The 15,182-nt window shown below is 40.4% G+C and overlaps 1 protein-coding gene across 1 annotated transcript; it reads right to left on the reverse strand.

Moving 5' to 3' along the window:
- Window positions 1–2,358: 2,358 nt before the first annotated feature.
- LOC121978600 (protein JINGUBANG-like) lies at window positions 2,359–4,301 on the reverse strand. The gene has a single exon (XM_042530952.1). The coding sequence runs from the start codon at window positions 4,274–4,276 to the stop codon at window positions 2,459–2,461; it is 1,818 nt and encodes a 605-aa protein (XP_042386886.1). The 5' UTR covers window positions 4,277–4,301; the 3' UTR covers window positions 2,359–2,458.
- Window positions 4,302–15,182: the final 10,881 nt, after the last annotated feature.

Consider the following 15,182-nt stretch of genomic DNA (forward strand, 5'->3'; position numbering starts at 1 on the left):
GTAGCACTAACGGTCTAACCAGGTTTTGATGAATGACAAATAGGTTAAGTTAGTTGTGTTGTTGTCGACACTTTGATCAAGTGTGCGGAAAAGTCCGCTAGGTCGACGGGCTAACGGAATAGGCGAGAAGTCCAAGCGGTCGACGGGCTGGACGCTTAAGAAGTCCTAGGTCGACGGTGGCGACCGGATGGTGGCGATAAGTCAGCGGGTCGACGGGCTGGCCGGACGCTGGAGAAGTCGAGACGGGTCGACGGGCTGACCGGACGTCTGGCGGGTAAGTGAGGTAAGTCACCGGAGGGGACGCGTTCCCGGGAAGGGACATTAGGCGTCGATCCGGCTTAGATCCATTTCGGATGTCTAAGTCGAGATCGTGACTAGATCCCGGGGAAAGACGGAATCTAAGTCATACTCTCTTTATCTATCTGTTGAACTTTAACTGTGCTAACCATTTGTTTAAATATATATTTGCCTCGGACTAACCTTGTTTTGCGGGAAAAGGAGTCTCTGGAACAAGGTGGTCCGGAGGAGATTCGGGGCGCTTTTATCCAGACAACTCGTCGCCACGTGGAGCATCTTGATTTGAGCGATTCGTGCAAGGGATCCAGCGCCGGAACAGATATAAAGCCCCGGGAGCTTGAGTTTTGATGAGAACTCTTCTGCGATCTTGCTCGACGTTCAAGTGCGACGTCAACAACGCTCCGACAAAAGTGCTCTTCCGATTTTTGCTTAATTTTCTCTTTGTCGGTATTGCTTTATTATTACTAGCATCTCCTGTACTTTTTCTGTAATCATATTTCGACTTGCTAATGATTGCCCAACGAAAGTGGTCAAGGACCACGGGCCTTCGAGTAGGAGTCGTCACAGGCTCCGAACGAAGTAAAAATATTTGTGTCTACTTTATCTTTTTCCGCTGCGTTTATACTCGTCTTTTTCGAATCGATATTCACCCCCCCTCTATCGAATCTAACGGTCCTACAGAGGGGTCCCCAGCCGAACGGCTACCCCGCTCGGCTGAGCAGAGGGATCATTGACATATCTCTTAGTATCCTTCTGGGAGATAGTGTCGCCAACACAAGGCATGGTCAACAAGGGGATCATACGGCGGAAGCTTTCACTGTCTCATCAGAGATTTGCATGCCTTGTTAAGGTATGATGTCAAAAATATTTTTTTGAGATATCCTTTCATGGGATGGTTGGGAAATCATGTCTGTGACTTGGAGAGCATGTGCGTTGCCCACCAAGTTACTATATAAAAAGAGGATCTATGCATCGACGAAGGTATGCGTTATTCACTATTTACATCTGTGCGTACTTGTTGTTGCTCTATTTTCTTCTATCTTTCCGGTGACTGACTTGAGCGTCGGAGGGTCAATGCCAGAGACCCCTTCTTTGGCTCGGCACTGACATTTCTTGTGTTGCAAAATGGAGTGGATTCTACACGCGGTAACTCAAAAGTCACATCCCTGACTAGTCATCTTTATGATTCGGATAGGATCACCCTTCTTAACTTTGATGGTCACCTTAGTCAACTTCCTTGACTTCTGCACTCGCATTAGGGGACCTACGTTATTTGTCGTATCACAACCTTTTACACGGCCACGTCAACGATCACTTGGAAGTTTGAGAGACAGGAGGCGTCATTGAACTCGAGGAACACAAAGGAACCCTTCCCCTGCCCATTATCTTGACCCAGCCGTCGCCGACGCTTGATCTTCTGGCCGACGACTACAAGGACCTCGTCATAGACGATCAACTTGATGAAAGTGAGGGGTAGGACGGCTCTCGCGCGGGGTCAATATATCGAGATGGAGGTGACCATCCATTTCAGATCAAGCCAGGGAAATATTTTTATAATTTTTATTTTTTTAATAAGGGTATTTTGGTAAAAAAAAAAGTGTGTTTCGTTGGGAAAATTAAAACTTTAATATGCCTTTTGGGAGTTTCCGAACTCGCCGTCTAGTAAATTGCTCTATTTATTTACAAGAATTACAATCCTAATTAATACATTTACTAAACAAATAACTCACATATCTATTTCCATAGGTGATAGTATTTCCAGATGGCGTAAAAACAATTTCATTAAAGCAGGAGAAAATAAAAAAATTTATTCCTGTCTTCTCAATTAAAATATCTGTCAACAACTCTTTTATTATTATTCCATATTTTTTTATTATATTTTATTTAAAAGATATTTTTAATATATCATTTCATTTTAATTTTTTTAAAAAAAAAGTAAGGAGGAGTAGCTCCCTGACATTTAAGAAAGGAGCTCTCAGCCTCGTCACATCAATATAATGGGATTTAGATTTTAGGCAAATATGTAATGATAATCATTTATTTCACTATTTTTTTCCATTTGTGTAAAGAAAAGAAAGAGAAAAGAAATTTCAGCTTAATCAGATGTAATTATTTTATTACAAAAATCATAAAAACTCCAACGGGTATGTACACCATGTATTCATGCAGTGGCCCGCATACGAGCAGCTCTCTTTCCCGACTCGTCCCGCATCGGAGAACCGAACCCCACCGACCTCACACCCTGGCTACTGCCGCTCCTCCGCCGCGCAACCTCCGTTCCCGCTCTCTCCGACGACAGAGAAGATGACCACCGCTCCTCGCCGCGAGTCTCCACCTCTCCCCATGACCCCGCCGGCGTCGATCCGCTGGGTACCTCCGACTCCAATACCCGCCACACCTTCACCGACTGGTCCAAGCTCCCGCTGTACACCAGGTAGCGTGGCCCCTGCGGCCCGCCGCCATGGCCAGCGTCCTCCTCCTCCATCGCCAGGCACTTGATCGGTCCCTCGTGCCCTTTCAGCACTGCCAGCTTGGTGTGCCCCCCGACGCCGCCGGCGCTGCCCTTCTCCCTCCGCCATACGCACAGCGTCTTATCGGCAGACCCGCTGACCACCAGCCTCCCCGCCGCCGCCAGGCACAGAACCGCCATCCGATGCCCCCGGAGCCTCCCCCCGTGCGCCAGCTGCCGCCGCCAACCCTCCCACAACCAGTAGTTCACCGCGCCGTCTGACGATCCGTAGTACACAACCCCGGCCACCTCGACCACCGCCACCGCCGTCACCGCGCTTTCCTGCCGTAGTAGCGCCTGCACCAGCACGTGCCTGGTGGCACCTCCCCCACGCCCCGCCGACTCCCTCCGCCACACCTTCGCCGTCCCGTCCGCCGATCCCGTGAACAACAGCCCGCCGATCCCGGTCGACACCGTGTTGACGGCGTCGTCGTGTGCCTTGATGGATTCCAAGCACTTGAAATCCGATACCCTCCACACCTTCACGGTCCTATCCCACGAACCGGAGTACACGATGCCGGCCTCCTCGTCGAGGCAGAGGCAGGACACCGCGTCAAAGTGACGGAGCCACACGGTTCTCCGGTGGCGCCGTACCTTGACGTAATTGGAGGGATTAAAAGAACTCCTCAGTAAATCCTTGAATCTAGGGAGCGTCCCGATTCGCTTATGCAAAGAGGGGTTCGTGGCGGACTTTCGCCAGACACGAACCTTGCCGTCCTGGTGACCAGTAAAAATCCTGTCGCCGGCGATGACAATGGCCTTGACAAGGCCGCTGCTGGACTTGAACCCGGACAGCTCCCTCCAGCCCCTCCAAACGCGGATGTTCCGGCTGTCGGATCCAGTGTACAGAAGGTCGCCGCCGGCGGCGAGGGAGTAGACGTGGCCCTCCTTGCGGACGAGGGAGCCAACGAGTCCGCTGGCGGCGGGGTCGGCGGCGGCTTCGGAGAGGAGGGGGAGGTAAGCCCAGGGAGACTTGACGAAAGGGGAGACGACGCTGAGAGGAGTCCAGATGGAGAAATCGAGAGGGGAAGAGGCGCCGCCGGTGGGGTTGCGATCGGAGAAGTAGCCGGGGCTGGCGACTGCAGAGGAAGTACCAATGCCGCTGCCGGAGGGGAGCTCGTCCTCGGAATGGGCCATAGGGTCGGCGTCGAAGAGGTCGAGAAGCTTCGATCCGTGCGATTTCTCGCCCTTTCGATCCCTCATGGTCGATTCGGCATCCAAAGGATCGGGGTCGCAGTAATTTAGGCACGAAGGAAGAAGAGAGGCGTAAGGTGCAAGAGCCAAATGAGGAAATAGACAGCCGTAAGGTACTAAACACGAACGACGGAGGCGTCGTCGCATATGAATAAGCGGAGGAAAGGCACACGGCGGTGCCACGTGGGAAGAGATAACTTCCATTGCACGGAAGGTGTTCGAGCGCAGCGTGGAGAAGAACCGGTTTTCGGCCGGCCGTTTCCACGGTAGACGCATCTGCTGCGGCTTTCTTACATTTACAGATCGGATGTTCTAGACACGATACAAAACAGATTGCCATACTGCCTTCCAGTCCTATATGATGACGTGTTGGGACTCCATTGGTAGGCCAATGATATAAATATCAAGGCAGGCAGTCACCCACCAGCCACACAAGGCACGCTTCCATGCAATAAATAACTAAATAAATATCTATTATTCGTATTTTTTCAGTTTTATAAAAATTAGGCGCATTAAATTAATCGCGTTTGCATGAGATGGGCTAATCTCGAGGTGATTGATAGGTGGAGATTGAACGAAAATAAGAGGAGGAGAAGAAAAGAGGCAGTAGTACGGCGATTGTCCCAATCTTGTAATTACTTGTAAACATAAAACAGGCATCTGTCTCTGAATTGAAAATTTCTTAATAAAAAGGACCGCAGCGTAAAAATACTGCAAGCTCTGAGCTGTCCTCTAGCGTGGAACAAGATGACGGTTGAGGACGCCGCCCATTGAAATTGGAGGGTTGCGCGCGCCAATGGAGCAAACTCTAAAATGAGCTAAAAAGTCGATAATAACACGAAAAATACAATGTCAAGGCCATTAATAGCGATGTAATGTGTCTTTCGATCTCTTCCTTGTATTTAAGATGAGATTCCGACCTACTGCCGCCCGAGTCCCGACTAAAGTTCAACTAGAAGTCATTGGGCCTCCCCTGGAGTTTGGTGCTAAGATAAGCAGAGGAATGAAATTTTCAAATATTTAACGAGGGCGCAGTCAAATAAACATTTGTAACGTTTAAATGACTTTTTTCCACGATCCATATGCTTCTAAAATTTATATCGGTGAAAAATTTCAGACACCGAAGTGGATGCCTGGGCTTCTAAAGTGAAACTCATTGGACCTATTTACATTTCGGTCCTATAGGTAAATAGATACCGGTATGATAGGTGGTAAGAGTTTCTAGACCTTTTTCGGGCTGGCCCATTAGCCGCTGACATGTGCGGGATAATTTACAGTGACACGTGGATGCGTGCCGGTATGATAGGCGGTAACACTTTCTGGATCTTGAACGTGACGCCATTATACGTAACGCTGATGCAGTCTTATGTCATCATATCTGTTGCCGCACTGGCATGACGAATCGACGTGTTTCTAAAAGCGAACTTAATCAAGTTTAAATAATATTAATTAAATTGATCAATAAATTTTTTATATAAAAATGTATATATATAAAATATTTTTATTAAATTAAAAAATAATTTATTTTAATATATTATAGCGGAAAAATAATTTTGATATGAAAAATATAATGGTGTTTTATTAAGCAAAGAATGTTGTTTTAATTATTCTGATAATTAAGAGGATTTTTTTTTTAAAAATTACCAGGAGAATAAATTAACTATAATAAAATTAGACATTAAAAAACTTTAAAACAAGATAATTTTATTTGCTTTTAAAGTTAGTTGATGGATTTTTAAAAGTTGATTAAGTTTTAATGATTAGGTGTCCATAATTAAAAATAAAATAAAATAAAATTATTATTACGTTGACTTTTTTAGACTACACTTTCCCTTCATCATATCGTAAAAAAAAAAACAGATGATTCGTTCACCTTTAACACCTTAGTTCCTAGATCAGTGTGAAAAAAAAAAAAAAAACGTAAAACATGAGTATATGACTACTCATTATTAGTTCAGTGGCTAATGTATTAGGAAGACACGTTTAACATGCCGAATTTTAACTTTAAGATTTTATATAGTAATATTCATGTTTTAATTATCATATCGTCCTGAAAAAACTAATTTCTTTTATCATCCATAAACACTTGGAGATCATAATAAGACATCTAGATTATCACTTAGGTATTCATGGTTCAATCTCTAATTATGACGTATTTATAAAAAAATTTCTTTCAAATAGGATGCATAAGGTTGTCTACCATAAGCGTTTCCTGATTTATTTTAGTGGGCGGTGGAAAAATTCCGTAAGACCAGATTGATCACTCCTAGGCTAGGACTATGGTGTCACGATAGGACATCAAAATTATCATCCAGACTCGTAATTCGATTCTCAACTATTATGATATATTTATAAGAATTTTTTTTCTCTAAATGAGGTATATAATTAAAAGATATTAAACTTTTAAATTATTCATCATATGCACTTTCTAATTTATCTTAATTTGTCAATAAAAAATTTTCATAGGATGAAACTAATTATTCCATGACTAATCAATGAGTTAACTGCATTTATCGGAGGTCAGTAATAAGGTTACTTTTCAAAATCTTTTAGTCAATGTCCGGTCTTCACAGATTGATAAGAAGTAAATTAAGTTGTAATAATAATAATAATAATAATAAAATAAAGTAACTTGATCATATTACTTTTTCTTTAATTGATATTCGATAATTAAGAATGGTGTACGAGCTTGAATATGATATTAAAGCATATAATTAATATGTTTAATTTGCTTTTGTACGTGCATGGCTGGCGGAGACGACTTTTCATGGTCTTTCAATCTATTACTTTGACTTTTTGATTCGAAACCTTGTTTAGTCCGACAAGTAAACCACCGAAATAATTGAAGATTTAATTTCTCTTTAAGTGTACTTGGTCTTAGCTTTTTATGTTCTCACCTGCTGGATTTAAGAGGAAACATAGTTTATGTTCTCACTTATTATATGTTTTTTTAAAAAAAAATTATGAATTAATTATTCTGAATTTGAATGTGGAATCGTCACATCAACGGTCCCCTAGAATCGATCCCACAGATATGAAGTTCGGATCCTCTGTCCCGAGAAATGTCTATCCCAGTGTCCCACTTGCTAAACGACAAAATTTTAAATAGTGTCAAAAGCGTGCTTTTCCCGTGACTTACGTTACCTTCCTGTTATTCCACCCCGTGCTTTTACTATTCTGTGCCCTAAATAGCCTTCGGCGTCAGCGACTCCCAACAGCCATCTTCGACGTGGTCCGTCATAGCTTCGGCTTCCCCTCCCTTGGTTGACGAAAACAAACAGCTCCGGCTTTCTCTCCCTTGGTTGACGAAAACAGCTCCGGCTTCCCCTCCTTTCGTCGACGGCGGCAGCTTCGGCTTCCCCTCCCTTCATCGACGAAAGCAGCTCCGGCTTCCCCTCCCTTGGTTGACGAAAACAGCTTCGGCTTCCCCTCCCTTCATCGACGAAAGCAGCTCCGGCTTCCCCTCCCTTCGTCGACAAAAGCAGGTTCATATCTCCATCATGATCCTCCAACGTTGTCGCAGCTCCACCATTTTTCTGACTTCATAAATGGCCTGATCATGTGAAGAAATCACCGCCACCAACAATTATATAAATGAAGGGCTAAAAACTTAGTCTTGAATATTCTTTATTTAAAGTATAGACATTGATTGTTGTCTCGTGGGGTATAATTTATATGTGGCTACTGCAAAAGCTATTCAAATGAGGATTGCAGTAATGCATGGAGTAGTAAAATAACTTTCTATTACCAGCATGCATTAGAATCTTTCGAGATCAAAGGTTTATCAAAATACATCGGCAAATTGTTACATTGAATAAACTAGCTCAGCCCCAGACACATCTTTGTCATTTATTAACTCATGAAACTTTGTAGTTAAGATTTATTTGGCCATCTTGTTAGAATACAAGAAAAACATATTAGCAACCAATCTGATTGTCCTTCTATTTTTCCTCTTTACCTTCAGTTTAGATTTTATAGTTTATATCTTCCTTTCAAGTGAAATTGTATTTTACCTGAATGCATATGCATGAGAGGAATTCTTTCTTCAACAACCAGTAAGTGTGAGATTATGTTGGGGTAAACTTTTAGAGCTTTGAGATCTATAGTTAATGAACTCCTCAATGATCCAGTAATGTAGTTTTTATTATATGTATTGCTTAGATTCATAAGTAAAATTTATATGTTATGAATGCTTGATTTAATCATTTGGTGATAGGTGAAAATTATGTCGATATCACTTTCAAAGGTTGCTCAATTTGATTTATTAAATAGATGCTAAATCAAATTTTTGACACACAATACTATCCATTATTTAGCTCTTTTTGTTTGGAAAATATGGAGTGCGTATGCACCCTTATATGGATCAATTATATAGTTTTATATAATTTAGGCATTTCATACAAATTGTTGCTGCTTTGAGTGAAGTTTGTCAATTTTTTCATAAAAATATGTGATTTTTCATTACTTTTGCAAACTGCTTTTGTTTAGCTTAATTTTATTGAATCTTACTTTTTTGAGTATTAGGTTGATATTGAATGACATCATCAAGTAACAGCAGTATCAATCATACCAAATTTGAAACTGTATGATGCAGGGACTTTGGACTAAGAGCATTGGTGCTAATCTCTAGATCAATCAAGAACCTAGGAAGACTATATTATGGATGTAAGCAGCATGGATGGTTAAAGTGGGTGAGGTCTGATACTAGACTAAATGAAGACACCAGTGATATACATTGTAGGATGTTACCAAGAGTGGAGTCAAGGTTAGGAAGTGAATACATTGCTTATACTGGATATAATATGGGAAATTGGAATGTACCACATATGATCTGGATATTAGTGATAGTAAACTTAATTGTTTTGGCTGTATATTTGTTTTGTTTGTTAGTTAGTCTGGTTAAGTAGTGCTAGTGTTGTAATGTGATAAAGAAATATAATTATAAATGATGTTGACATTTGGTTTTATTTTGTTTATGGATGGATATTAATTCTGTATTATTATTTCAGTTAACTTTGTACATCAACAAATGATGTTAACATTTTCAATGATGAGATTTGTTTTGTATATGTATTTGTAACGATCTCTACCATACAAAATATGGAGCTTGTATAAATTTTATAGAAACACACACTAAATAAATGTTGGAATTAGAAAGTGAAATTAGAAAGTGCTTGCAAACGAAAAATACATTGCAAACGGAAAATACATTGCATCATTTAACAAACCAAGCCATTGGCTATTATTTTGTAGAAATACATTTACGAACTTGATGTAGATGGTGAGACAGCTCAATGGAAAAAATGGAAGGCTGGAGAGTTGGATAGAGACGGTCGGAGATGTCAATGCAAAGGAAAAGGAGGGAATTTAAACAAAATAAAAAAAAATCGTTTATGAATTTCTTTGAATTTCGTTTATGAATCTCTCTGCTGACCTGAGCTTCTTTACAGTTACGTTCACTTGAAGCAAGAGGCAAGCTCACTTAATGGTTGGTCAATGCATCTCCATGTCCACTTTCTACACATACTTCAGCAAAAATTTAGGTCTCGGTGATAAGAAAATTGTATGTAGTGTGTCTTGTCAAGTCCATAGCCCTTCAGATTTCAATATATCCATCACGTGAAATCGAGGAATTAATCTTTCCACAGGAATTAATCTTTGTGGAAGGGATAAAAAATGTGGGAATTTCTTGTACATGATCAGAAATATATGATAGGAATAGCTATCATACAAAATATGGAGCTTGTACAAGTTTCATAGAAACACTCACTAAATAAATGTTGAAATTAGATAGTTCACCTAAAAATAATTAGACGAAACAAAAGCTACATAAAAAATAAGCAACACAAAATATGGTATCCACAAAATATGCAGCATAGAAGTTCTTGGCTTAGCCGTAAATGAAATATGCGTATTTGAGTTTTGAGGAGCTTGCTTCATTACATATTTGTCTGTATTTCATTGTAACTTGATGCCAACGACACCTATATTGATGAACATTAATTCACTCTTTGTGGTGTCCTTTAGTTGATGTGTATTCCATTGTAGCAACATCCACAAAATTGGTGTAGCTGGAGAAAAAACAAAATAAGAGAAGGAAACCCATGTAAATCTACTAAAAATGGTAGATGCTACTAAAATGGCATATCTAATATATATCAATGCTCCAATATATCTATGATCGTTTCTCCTGCCAAAATTTATCTATCAAGAACATCACAAAATAAAAGTCAAAACATCACTTATTTGTCTTAATTTAGCCCATACACACACATGAAATTTGAACATTACCATAACATAACTTTTCTGAATAAAATTCGTAATCTTTAACATATTTTGCTTATGCATAAAAATCATGGTCAATGAGAGAATGTGTAGTATTCCAGTCCAAAGAAAGCTACATAATTCCAATTTCTATACTACACGAGGAAAAAGCATCATGTGTTTGTGTTGCCACATTAGACATTGGACCTCTTTCCTAAACTACCTTAAGACCAAAAAAGAGTTTTCAATGAAATAGTTAAAGACTAGCTGGAGTCCATTTAAATGTCTTCGTTGGAGTTTTCAATGTGTTTGTGTTTGTGTTGCAGCTCCACCGTTTGCAAACTAAGTCATTAATCAACAGAAATATAGGATTATCATGAAGTTTGTGCATATAAAAATACTTTCAAAAAATTTGCTCTTATGAGAAATGGTTAAAAAGACAATAAAGGTGTAAACTTGGTTAATTTCTTACCATCCTTCCTGATTATTTGTCTAAAAATAATCATTATCAAAGTGAACCTGAGACAGTTGTGTTGACAAAAGTGGTGGAAATTGAGTTTCGGCAATACTCAAACCTTCAACACAGCTATAATTTGTAGGCTAAAACAATAAAATATAGCTTTAGATAGTGATAACATAATTATTTTAGTTTAACATACTAAAACAATCCTTAACTTGATTGGTCATCCGTTGACATTCTACATTGGGCATGCTGGATATACTTTCATAATGACTTTCTACATCCTGTTATACAAAAAAAAATAGAATAATTTAATTCTATATAATTTCTCAAATGTAACGACAAGAAATAAACAACACCTTAGTAAGAATGGGGAGAAACCTTAACAATTGTTGAAGTTTGGTTAGTTTTTCTTGTTGCTTTCCTTTTCTTTGAAATCTGATCTAAGCCACCTTTCAACCTCTTACTTGAAACCATTTTTTCTTTTTTTTTAATTCCTTTGACTCCAAGAGAATTTCCTTCACCAATTTCGAACTGTCTTTGAATTGAGTGTTGGACAGTTGGTTCATTAACTTGTAACCTCTCATCCACCATCTTAAACATACTCAACAAACCATCTTTAGCAACCTTGTATGTGTCTTCCCTCTCCGCTGCCTTGGTAACCAATTGAACATACAACCCACTTAATTCTTTATATTGCAAATTGGTGCAAGCTTTTAGATCCAAACTACCTTTGTTTGCAATTAAATCAATAACTCCAAAGTATCAATCTTTTGCTTTTCGTGTCCACCTTTTCAATATATACTCACTTGGGATCTTCATGATATTTTTCATTGTAAGTATTTTCAAAATATGAGAACACAAAATCCCAGCAAAATCAAATTTTCTACAGCTACACTCAATTTTTTGACCAAATGAATCAAGTGTAACTATATGATGGTAACTCTTTTTGTAAGAAGTAATCTTGTATTTTGTATGTAAATCAACATTCTCACAAATATCTACACTAGAATCATGAGATTTGTACCACTCTTGTTCAAAATACTTGTATGCCTCAGGAGTATAAATACAACTTACATGCTTTAAAATTTCAATTGGATACACTAAACATGGAATGTAAAATACCGGAAAATAGGCGAATATTAATAAGCGAATTTTTCAGAATTTTTGAAAATTTTTCGGGAATTTTTCGGAGCTCGTACGGACGAGTTGACAGGGATAAAAACGGGGTCCGGAAAAGCCTGTTTAGGCTATCCCATTTAAGTGAGGAAAAGTTTATATATTTAATTCTTTTTCTTTTTCCTTATTTTTATTCCCGTTTTCTTTTCCTTCCCTCGACGCCGAACCGTGCCCTTTCTTTCCCCTCCCGCGCGTGCAGAAGTCGACGCCGAGCCCTAACCGCCGGCCGGCGGTTTCTTCCTCGCCGAAGTTTTAAACCCCTCGGCACTTCTTCTTCTCTTCTCATTCTTCCTCCCCGAGTCGATTTCTCTCCTTCTCCACAGCAGCGACGTCGACTCCACAGCATTAGTGCCGACCACCGCGAGACCTACCCGCCAGCCGCTGATCTTTTCTTCCTCTCTGTCCAAGCGCCGGCGACGCGCGAGCACAGCCGATCCGTGCCCTATTTTGGGTTCACAGTCAGCTGAGCTCTCCTCACAGCAGTGTCGTCGACCTCCATCTCGTGTGCCCTAGATTTGGATTGTGCCGCCACCGAGTTTGCTTCGCCGACGCTGTGCCCTAACATTGTCGCCGGCCACAGGTTCGATCCATCACAGATTGTAGGCTCTGTACCCTAGCTTTGATTGGAATTGGGTTGTTTTTGGCTGATTTTGGATTTTTATTTTTCTTGATTTGTGGTCAGTGAAGTAATCAGCAAGGAGTTTGGGTTTGTGGATGATTTTGGGTTCCGGCAGCTATCCCATTTAGCAGCCTACTTAATTGTCAACATCAACACACTTTGCGACCGGGAATCAAGAAACTACAGGTTGTGAATTGAGGTAAGGTTTAGGGTTTTGATCTTTATGGTAGATTATTGCTAGTGTGTTAGCAATAATTATTGATTTAGGTTTAGAAGTTGTATAACGATGTAGTTGGGGTTAATGAAACTAACCCTAACTGGTCAGTGGATTAGAAATTAGTTTAGCTATTTGTTTATAATTAAATTAGCTAAACTGTGCGATTTAACACAGGACTTTGACGCGAGACGAGTATCTCGGAGTCAGATTGGACCTTTCTATTTTCGGAGGCGGGTACTTTTGACTTTTTGTCTTTGATATGCTTAGTAATGAAATTAACATGTTGCATTAATTGTGTTTCTTATCTGTTTCGGTTAATCACTACCCAAATCTTGGTACATGCTTGATTGATTGATTGGTTTGCATCTCATGTATATTTTACCTGTTTATACATGCTTATAGGGGGTAGTGATATACCATGCTTCACCATGTTCAGGACCTAGGTTTTTATACCTTCTGTGTACCTTTGATTCGATATGATTCTTTGACCTAGGGTGCACTTTTCTAGATATATGGATTAGGTCAGGATGTTTTTATGGTTATTGCCATGCACCATATGCATGATTGCATGCTGTGCGATAGTCCGCTCCATTATTGTTGAGCACATCGCCAGTTACATGGATCTGCACACACCACCACTCATGGGTTAGTGGTCGATTCAGGCAGAGTGTGTTGCATCAGGGACTCTGTTAGGCACCGTTGGTCCGCTCATGGGTAGTGTGACACAACGTGTTATCCGGCAGGGATTCCTCCCCGTCATCGTGTACCGGGAGTTGAGAGCATTGCGCTCCCCCATTTATGATTTGGGGTAGGAGGATAGGTGTACTCCGACAGCATCCCTTCCACTCGGTCACTCATCAGGAGTAGTGACGACAGAGTGTACGGTTGTCACAGCTCTACCCACTCGGCCTCACTATTGTGTGAGATGATCGACTGGCGTCAGGGGTGACCAGGACGCATCATTGGCATCATATGCATGATGCATTTATTGATTGTGTTTGTGTTTGCTGCATTTATATGCTGCATATTGTTTGGATACCTATGTTTGACATGCATACAGGATTTTCTCTATCCCTCGGACTGTTTGACCTTATACTCAGGACCTGGTTAGTACAGTATTCTCCTGTTTACTTCAGATGCATTTTTATCTTTCTTATCAGGAGGCTGTACGCATGATTAGTGCTAGGTGATATTTCTTTACTTTGCATATCAATTGCACCTGCTGAGTGTTGGACTCACCCCGCCTCCATTGTTGATATTTTCAGGTTGATGCTGTCAGGAGAGAGTTCCAGTTGCTGGTCCCTGCAGACCTCGAGGATATGATTAGTCTTTTGGTTTTTCTTTCATAGACTATGTTTTAAACTTGTTTTGTTTTTGGATTATTCTACTTATGGACATGGTACAGATTTTATTATGTCGATGGATTTGGATTTGGATTTTATTCTACTACATGTCTGCCTAGACGGCAGAAGAGGTGAGTTCATCGGTTTTGAGCTTTACGAGTGTAGTTGAGTAGGGTGGTTTTCGAGTCAGGGTATTACTATTTTGTTTGATTATATATAATTGCGTGGATGTTTGTGTGGTTGTGTTATATTTATTGTTATTATTCCAGCCGCATGTGGCTGAGGTATGGAGATATGTAGAAAGTTTCAGATTGTCCGCTGTACAGGGGAGATGTTGCCGAAATTTTCTCGGACAGGGACTCCTCTGGGGGCGTGACAATTTAGTGGTATCAGAGCACAGGTATACGATCTTTTGTTTTCGTATTTTTGATGTTTGGGATAACCTGATACCAATTTATTTACTTGGTATCAGAGCGCCAGAGTTCGGCGACGCTTGTTGGATTTCCGTGTTTTGGAATTTCGAGATTTATCTGATACCAATTTATTGGTATCAGAGCAGGTTATGGATACCTGCTTTTGGTGTTCTGGATGTTTGGATGTCTATTTCGGTTTGTATGGATTTCCGTTATGGTTATGTTTCGGACTTTCGTTTCGGATTATATGGATTTTCGACGATTTTCTCGTTCGGAATTTTGAGGTCAAAAGTTGGGGACTGGACAGCGATGGAACATCTCCAGACGGCAAATAGGTATGATGTTTATTTTATGATAGTTAGGACATCTATTAGCACTTTATCTTTATTACCTGTCTGGTTGTTGTAACCATATTACATGTGATGGGTTAGCCACTGATCTTGGTCGACCCTAATAGAGATCAAGGATTATAGTCTCTGGTAATTTTTCATATCATACCATCAGTAGTTTTAGCTTCTGTTACTACTATTAGGAGATGGAGGTACATATCAGCCTCTGCTATTGTTAGCTGGGTAATGGATGATACCTATATATTCCTATGGACCTAGCCAGTAGAGTTTTTATACTCGTATCTTTTGGATATTAGGGTATCCGATACGATGAAAATTGGTCATTGGAGAGTTATCA

This window comes from Zingiber officinale, chromosome 1B (genome assembly GCF_018446385.1).
Source record: "Zingiber officinale cultivar Zhangliang chromosome 1B, Zo_v1.1, whole genome shotgun sequence".
NCBI lineage: Eukaryota > Viridiplantae > Streptophyta > Magnoliopsida > Zingiberales > Zingiberaceae > Zingiber > Zingiber officinale.

Excerpts from the sequence above, each read along its gene's own strand:
- LOC121978600 (XM_042530952.1), bottom strand. The coding sequence starts at position 4,276 with ATGCGTCTACCGTGGAAACGGCCGGCCGAAAACCGGTTCTTCTCCACG.